At 38.8% G+C, this 9,057-nt stretch overlaps 1 protein-coding gene across 1 annotated transcript; it reads left to right on the top strand.

Annotated features, from left to right (window-relative positions):
- Positions 1 to 2,484: 2,484 nt before the first annotated feature.
- On the top strand, positions 2,485 to 8,308 carry snapc3 (small nuclear RNA activating complex, polypeptide 3). The gene is made up of 9 exons (XM_061058066.1): positions 2,485 to 2,743; positions 3,580 to 3,663; positions 3,781 to 3,859; positions 3,941 to 4,045; positions 4,158 to 4,307; positions 4,436 to 4,518; positions 6,400 to 6,558; positions 7,765 to 7,872; positions 7,956 to 8,308. Exons 1-9 carry the CDS (start codon positions 2,511 to 2,513, stop codon positions 8,101 to 8,103), a joined length of 1,149 nt encoding a protein of 382 aa, XP_060914049.1. The 5' UTR covers positions 2,485 to 2,510; the 3' UTR covers positions 8,104 to 8,308.
- Positions 8,309 to 9,057: the final 749 nt, after the last annotated feature.

The raw sequence follows: 9,057 nt of genomic DNA, 5'->3' as shown, positions 1-9,057 counted from the left end.
ATCTATTCAGAGAGGACTTCAACCAGACCTACAGAATGCACACACATCTATTCAGAGAGGACTTCAACCAGACCTACAGCATGCACACATATCTATTCAGAGAGGACTTCAACCAGACCTAAAACATGCACACACATCTATTCAGTGAGGACTTCAACAAGACCTAAAACATGCACACACATCTATTCAGTGAGGACTTCAACCAGACCTACAGCATGCACACATATCTATTCAGTGAGGACTTCAACCAGACCTACAGCATGCACACATATCTATTCAGTGAGGACTTCAACCAGACCTACAGCATGCACACATATCTATTCAGTGAGGACGTCAACCAGACCTACAGCATGCACACATATCTATTCAGTGAGGACGTCAACCAGACCTACAGCATGCACACATATCTATTCAGTGAGGACTTCAACCAGACCTACAGCATGCACACATATCTATTCAGTGAGGACTTCAACCAGACCTACAGCATGCACACATATCTATTCAGAGAGGACTTCAACCAGACCTACAGAATGCACTCATATCTATTCAGAGAGGACTTCTTTCACACAATGCATTAATGCTCTTAGACATCAATACTCTAAAGGCAAGAGCTTAAAACTATTAATGACAACAGGAGGAGGAAAATAAACATTTTCATCGACTAGGGTGAAAGCTAACTAAGTACAGAGATGTCAATAAATATAAAAGTAGGTTTTGTGTTTTTCCTCCTCTTCTTCTTTTTCCCCCAAAACAAAACTCTGAACACAAACACTAATAATAAGCAAAAACTTAAAGCTTACTGAGACTTTCAAAATTATTTCTTTCTTATGAAATCCTATCTCATTTTTCTTCTCCTCATCTGACATTTCAGTATTTGTTTTATAACTGCGTTTTTATCATTGATTTCTGAGTGGAATTAAGAATATACTTTTTTTTTAATTTAAGTAAAACATAAAAAATATATTTAAACATCCTCCAAAGTGTTGGGATGAAGCATTTTATAGGCAGTGGATTGTGGGTTAGAACCTCCCAAAAAACATGCACGCTTGCAAAAGCATACAGCTGCGTACAACACTGGAAATGTATGTTTTGCACACCCTAAACAAAGCAACAGGTTAATTTGAGTTTGTAAGAGAAGGTGAAAGTGTGTGTTACTTCATCAGCTCTAAACCAACTGCATTAGTTGAATAAATGCTTACTTTGTGTGTGTGAATGTGTGAGGCATACGTTTCTCATGGAACTTTATTACATTTAGTTTTGGAACATGAATTGCATTTCATGACATCTACAACCCGACCAGTGTGGTCTTGTAGCATCGGGCTTGTAAAGTTCAGGGCTGATTGTAAACAGTAGCTGGTGTGTTGAGTCATTTTCAACCCATGAAATTCTGATTTTTATAAATTCGGTATGAAATGTCAATATCAGAATCAGCTTTGATATCCTATCATCACAGTAAAGTACAGTTTCGCTTAAATAGATACACATTCACGTGTAACAGAGCAAAAAAGGAAGCAAAAGCTAAGTTCTGCTGTTATATTCTTTTAATTGTGTTTTTTTTAGAATTAGTTTATTTTTTGGCAAAGATTGATAACTTAATTTTAGCTGCCAGGGGAGTACAATAGGCTATACAACTTTTCCAAGTCCTCCTGGGATGGAAGAATATCATAGCCATGTAGCCTACAAGTAGGCCTAACTTAAGACTGTACTTAAGTAGGGAGGTGGCAGACTGTTAGTATGAATTTCATGAAATTCATTCATCTTGGCAACTTTGTGAAGTGTATTATTTAAGTCTGTCTACCACCTGTTAGCACTCCTACTTTTGGGTGTCTGGAGCTGTAAACTTATATGGGTGAAACACCTAAATTGTAGAAGATCTTTATTTGTGTAAGAGCCAACCATATGTTGTCAACAAATGTTTGCTAGACAAAGAGTCTACATCTGTTACGTATACAAATCAGTGTCAGGTCATCTTTATTGTTTTATAGTGATGTACCCAAATAGAAAGGAAGTTGCACCTTTTAACAGAATATAAGCAGCACTGTGAACACTGTTACTTTGTCAGTCAGCAATTTGTAAGCATGCGTGTTTGGTGAAGTTGTGTGACCTCGGCCGATTAAATGGTGTTATAATCTACAGTCTGTTTCACGATTTCTAAATTGGATTTATACAGCGGAAACAACCCCCACCTAACACAGACTGTAACCATCACTAATAATCAATATGTATGTAACCATAACTTCTACGGTTCCATCAAGCTCATTTATGTCAAGTTAACTATAAAAGTCTAAACTATAGCTTCCTCAATTTTTTTTTTTACGTTTAAAAATATTTAAATATAATTGCTTCTTTCACATTTTCTAGCACAGAAGATAATTTTGTAGAAGTGGGAGCAGAAAGGGCCAAAAGTAATCTCTGCTTCCTCGCCCCAGCGTTAATCTTTCAAGAGCCGCTTAGTCTTACAAAACTACATAACCCACAATTCCCTTCGTTGCGAGGAAGTTACAGGAAACATGGCGGCGGCCGAGCTCTCGTCGGAAGCAAACACTGACATCCCAGATTATGAGTACACAGATGTCAACACCAAACCGTTTCATATCGAAGCTTTCAGAAACGAGTGGCTCAAGAGGCTGAAGCCGAGCGACGTGTCCTTCAAGGAGGAGGACGGGGACACGTTTGACGCCAACTTTGCCAGAGAGATGCGGGTTGACCCGGAGACCATGGCTGAACTCAAATCCATCTGCAGGTATCAACGCCGACGTGGACTCTACGTTTAGGCCAAGTTTAAAAATAAAAACCTAACGTGTGTCTCATGAAAATTAACTCAATGTTTCTCCAGCCTGCACAAATACAATATTATATTGGAATAAAATTCAATGACAACGTGTGAACGTACAACGAATTTGACGAAAGTGTGTTTGACAAGCAAATGGGGAGCAGGAGGTTTTATGCCTTAAGAGTCCTTGGCTAATGACATCACAGTGTGCTCAGTGTGACCATTTGAAGGTTTTATGTCCTCGTGATTTCAGTGTATTTCACTGGACCAGTGTGTTAACACTTTCACCTGCAGCTTACTTACGGTGTGACGTTTTCAGTGTCGAAGTGCATCTTAAAAAATGTCTTCTTACTCTACGCTGTTGCATTTTAAAAACGGCCAACACATCACTTAAAGATCTCAGGGAAACATGGATCACATAATCAATGATCAATAATAATTGATCTGTAAAATACAAGGTGCTTTACATGTGACAAGGCATACATGATGTCTATCAAGCATTTTAGAAAATGCCCTAGCTTTGAGACCCGAAGAAAATACAACCTTAACAGCACTTGGTTAGTTAAGCCAGCTTACATATGTAGATGCAGGCAGGAAATAAAACACATTTCAATTTTAAGATGACTCAAAAAGACAATTCATATTATACACTCTAAATTATAAGCTTCTTTAACTTTGAGACTAGTACAGCTTTTATATCTCATATTGTTTTGCTATAATTCATTGTATACTAGCTATTCTTCTCATGAACAGCCTAACAACTTGAACCTTGCTTACAAACATTTTTTTTTACTTCCTGTTTCTAGCCTTGATTCGCTGCGTTGCCATCCTCCGGATCAGCAGCCTGATGACACGATTGTACCTGAAGATGCAACGCTGAACACGTTAATGTATGACACTTTTTTCCCCCCCCACATATTTCCTCTTGTATTGTGTCATGGATTAAGCAACAGTGTGAAAACACAGAGTTCAATGAGCTGTGATTTTTTTTTACATTTTTTTAACAGGCAAAGAAAAAAGAGGCAAGATTACAAAGCTACTCTGAAAACAAGCAAGAACAGACACAACCTCTACGCAGACGAACTGGTTGGTCTTTTAAGAATACCAGACATATCTGATCATTCAGGTATCTCATTATTAAGCTTTGTTTGTCTTTGTCATTTCCAGGAGCGTATTACTGTTGGAAGAAAACCAAAAACGATGACTGACCTGATCGCCGAAGGAGAAATCATTCTAACCATCAATGTCTACTACCCGGCTGTTTTTGAGAAGGTGTGATGTCACCTTCCTAAGGGTGCCTCCGAAAACCCTCCAAATCTGACAATCTTTTTCATATCTGCCGTGGATCTTATTCTGACATTTCTTTCTTTATAATCGGCCTCAGTTTAGGTCCGTGCGACCCCATATGACTCTGCGGATGACTGGCACCCACAGCCTGGCAGAGCTCAAGGATGCAATCTGCTGTGTCAGCGACTTGCAAGTGTGCGGAGAGTTCAGTAACACGCCGGACATGGCTCCAGATTTCATCAGCAAAGTGAGCTCACACACAGCTGACTTTGACATTACAAACCACTTTTTGTAAGGTCAGATTCCATACATGTTTGTGCATAAGACACATCCTAAAAGCGAGCGGTAACATTTTGTCATGGTTTCTGTTTTCAGGATCATTTCAAGTCGGCTTTCTTTTTCTTTGAAGGAGTTTTCTATAACGACATGCGATTCCCAGAGTGTCAGGACATCAGCACGTGAGTCTTTGCCACCAATTGGTCCAATGATTGGTTAAAACAAACTCCTCTTCTTATAGTTAGCCTCCTTTCCAGATTATTTGGCTGAAAGACAGTCCTGCCTGCTAATTTGAGTTCAAATTATTTTAAGAAATTCACTGATCCACCCCATTTTTTTCTGGTTTACCCCAAATGAAACAGTTCATACCGCTCATGTTTGTCTGTTTATTTTAAATTAAACTAAAGCTACATTTATCATGTATCTATTCCTACACTACATTCTGAGTTTGTAAAGAATAATAACTGAATTAATAATATAGTCACTTTTTATTATTATTTTAGCAGAACAAGGTTGAAACTCTTTTACATAGTGAGACTTTAAAGTATGAACCCTCGACACAACCAGTGTGAAATAACACACTAGTTTACACTTACACCGTCGGGTAGGCCATGATTTTAATGTACACAGGCCTGACAACAGCAATCACACTTAACAGTCACATGATGAGTTAAGTTTTCCAGATGCAGCCATTAGGGTGTCCATCTTTGTATTTCTCTCAGTAAATGTGTTTCTTGGATGCATTTTTTTTAAGACGTGTATGACATTTTCATCTGTATTCCTTCAGCATTTCTATGCTTTTGTGTGTCCAAATGATTGAATGTTTCTGCTTTGGAAGACATTATACATAAACCATAAGTTTCTGCCACAACAGAGGGGCAAAGAGATGACAACTTATTGTGGTGCAAACAGGTGAAAAACTGAAACTCAAATTCTGGGCAAAGTTTTCATTAAATAATTTTGCTCTTTAGAAGATTATTATCAAAAAAAGGCTAATGTGATGAATAATTCACATAATAATCTATTTTCCTGTTGCATCTCCCAGAGACCTTGAGCTTGTCTTTCTGCTCCAGGGCAGGGTCGCAAAGTCGCAGCACAGCACTTGTTTTAAGACCAGATTCTCTATTATGGGAAATCACACCACCAACTAAGAACAGTGGACCATCGTTAAAGTCCTTTCTGTCCCCAGGCGCAGTGAAGTCTCCTTTGTCGAGTCAAAAGACGCTGCTGGTCCCGGCTGTGAAAGTGACCTTTTATTTCCCCCGTTAAAAACTCTTCTCAGAACTCTTAGATAACATTGTCACTTATGTATCAAAACAGAAGCAGAATTATTTCTTATGAAAACTTTCCCATGAATATTGATATACTAATCTCAGCTCAGAAAACAGGGTTTCTCGGGTGTTCCCAAAGGATCCTCTCAGTATCTGTGCGCCAACCTCCATGGGATCTGCTTAAGAGCTGACGCCATTTTCCAGTAACTATCAGGATAGAAGGCAACAAGAGTAAACCTTAAGTTACCTCACTAACCCTAAATCCTACTCTGAACACATCTTTTAATACTTCATAATTGATATCAAAATAAAAAAGGATTCTTTCAATACACCTTTTGACACCAGGCCTTATCTAATCATTGTGAACAAAGACATCTTGGTTTGAGAGGACTTTAATTGACTCCTTGTGATCCCTGTTCAGGACAGGATCAGGATACATTGAATGTAATAACCTCGCTATTAAGCAAACCAAAAATGGAAGAACATTTTCACTTGACCCCTCGTACTCTGAAAACCTTGTTCTGAGAAAGTGTTTTTGTGAAGGTTATGTGACAGATTACCAATAAACAGCTCTCAGAGGTTTATCACCCTTCCAAAGAAATAAAAAAAAAAATCCATAAATGTGATGATTCAGTGTGTCAGGAGAAAAATAATTCTGTTGTTCTTCTGGATTATAACCGGGGATGTAACCAGTTACTGGAAATGAGTTTGATGAGATAAAATGTAACTTCCACAAACACTCTCTTTGAAATAATATTTTCATGAAGCGCTTACTTTGTGTTTTCGATACAGGACTACCATTGAATGGGCAAAGGCGCGCAACTTCCCACCTTACAGTCAGGCCAAAATGGAGGACACGAGATTTGCCGATCTGAAAGTTAAAGTGGGCTTCCCGTACCTGTACTGTCATCAGGGAGACTGCGAACACCTCGTCATCATCACGGATGTCAGGTACGCATGCTGTGTTATTGATCAGCAGCGGGATGATTCGATCACCTAGCTACTTTTTACACAACACAAATCTCTGACTTAATGCTCTAACGAGTATGAATGTTACTCTTTTACACACGCACTGCACACCTGAATGCAAAGGGTGCCGAATCTGTTCTCTGACTCTTAAGCAGACCTTGTAAAATGTCAGTGTGAGGTCGAGGTGAGCCGATGTGTGAACGCAGCAGGTTATAGTCTAGACCAGAAACCAAGAGCGAGCGGGCGGGGCATTGACGTCGTCCACATTAAGTCTGAATTTTACTCTTTACAGTTATTCTCAGGTGCCTGTCATGTTTTTACATTGGCGCGGCTGTGGCTCAGTTGGTAGAGTCGGACGTCTCTCAACCAGACGGTTGAGGGTTAGATCCCAAGCTCCTGCAGCGACATGTCCGATGTGTCCTTGGGCAAGACACTTAACTCCATCGTCGGTGTCGTATGAATGTGTGTGAATGGGATGAGTTACTTCTGGTTTTCACTTGACATAGTCACCTCTGCCATCAGTGTGTGAATGGGTAGGTGTCACCTGCCATTTACCATACATTGAGTTTTTATTTTTTGTATTCAACATCTTTCACAAGGCACCTCAGGCCATCGCACCTCGACTTGTCTTTAAAAATAACTTTCTTTTATTGGCTCCAGCAGCTGCTACAAATCATAAAGAATATTGTTGAAGAATTTCCCCCTCACAATCTTACAAGCAAGACGCACTTTCTCTCTGTTTAAGCCCACCATTTCAGTCCAGTTGAGTAAGAAACAGAAGAATTTGATGAATTTCTTAGAATACTTATTGTTCCTGGAGTATTAAGCCAGTTAATTCTGATTCTCATCCTCCACCGTCACAAGCTCAACTTTTGGGCTATTATATTTAGTAGTGGGATTCGTCTCAAGATGAGAAATGCTGTACACTTTCGAAATGGTTGAATTAGTACTACAAGATTTGAAATAAAGCTCCTCATTGTCAGACAGGCTTTGAGCGCTCTCACAAGACTGAGACACAGGAAATGCGTAATAGTGGATCCGTCTATGAGCTGACTTATTGTTAACGCACTGTAACCACTCATGAAAGCCTCTCTTAATATCAGAAATGTGAGACAAATCTGTGTTATGGTCACCGCAGACTCCTCAGAAAACACTCCTGTATTCTCTCTCTCTCTACCCTTTTTACAGACTGGCACATATGAACGACTGCCTGGACAAGAAGCTGTATCCACTTCTCACACATAAGCACAGGCTCATTACCCAGAAGTGCGCAGTTTGCCACGTCTTTATTGGAAGGTGTGTAACAAAAAAAATGTTTTAAACAGCTTTGGCCCTTTAAAACTCTGACTTCATGTTAAAAAATTCTGATTTATTTTCAGGTGGTTTACTACTAATGACCAGTTTTCTCCGAGTGACCCATGCCTCTACTGTGATAAGTGCTTCCGGATGTTGCACTATGATGCTCAAGGCAACAAGCTGGGAGATTTCCTGGCCTATCCTTATGTGGACCGTGGCGCGTTTAACTAATGCTTGTCTTTTTGGGGAAGTGCTCAGATCATTGATTTACCGGTAATGCTGTATAATACAGTGAAATGTTTCATATTTCAGAAAGAAATGTTGATCGTCATTTAGGAAGTCTGTATTTTCTTTTAAAAAGAGAAACCGTTTGAGGACAAAAATATGACCAGGCTTTTTTTGTTGTTGTTGTTTAAAATAAAGTTCATTAACTCTGGTCTTATTTACCCGGGCTTTGAATTTTTTCTTGTAAACTTTTATTTGTATTAATACATTTGTAATTATTTTGTATTAAAGATGGAAATAAAAGCTTAACAAAAAGAAATCTCATCATTTAGTTTCTAAATAAATGGTATCCTCATACTTCTAGGTTATGGATTTGAAATCATTTGCATTCTACTGATTGAATTTTAAAATGAAATAGACGCACTATGTAGTTTTGGTGGAGAAATGTACAGATTCTGTGGTATATGTTCATAACTCTATACACCAACTGTCCTCAGAGGAAAATGTGGCCCCTGGAACACTTTGAAGATAAAATGCTACGAGAAATGCCCCCAAGTTATGGTGGGGGGTCCACAAGAGTGAAACCGTCACTCTCCTGGTAGCTTTTTAGTTCAAGGGACCAATTTCTTCGAGTTAAGTTTGTGTATTCAGTTCAGAAATGATAGCATAGAATTGTTTCACACTTCTCCAACTTTTAACATTTGACCATCAAAACTCCACAGTGCACCTTTGATAAATAAAAGAACTAAAATTTTAGTTTCAGTGTCAATGGATGTCTTTTATAGAGATCAACGGATAAGTACCAAATTCATCTTCATCCAAGATTTTTTTCAATGTTCAGCAATCAGGAGAGCAATCTGGATTGGTGCATTTCCTTTTTCAAATAGATACACACAACCAGGAAGAGCATGCACAAAAAAAGATTGTAAGTATATCATGTGAAATGTTGTCACTTCAGAC

The sequence above is a fragment of the Labrus mixtus genome, chromosome 2 (genome assembly GCF_963584025.1).
Source record: "Labrus mixtus chromosome 2, fLabMix1.1, whole genome shotgun sequence".
NCBI lineage: Eukaryota > Metazoa > Chordata > Actinopteri > Labriformes > Labridae > Labrus > Labrus mixtus.
Note: the sequence above shows the minus strand (reverse complement) of the source record. Positions and strands in the feature narration are given on the sequence as shown.

Excerpts from the sequence above, each read along its gene's own strand:
- snapc3 (XM_061058066.1), top strand. The coding sequence starts at position 2,511 with ATGGCGGCGGCCGAGCTCTCGTCGGAAGCAAACACTGACATCCCAGAT. Across the intron at positions 2,744-3,579 it reads GAACTCAAATCCATCTGCAG|CCTTGATTCGCTGCGTTGCC; the intron begins GTATCAACGCCG and ends TCCTGTTTCTAG. Across the intron at positions 3,860-3,940 it reads ACCTCTACGCAGACGAACTG|GAGCGTATTACTGTTGGAAG; the intron begins GTTGGTCTTTTA and ends TGTCATTTCCAG.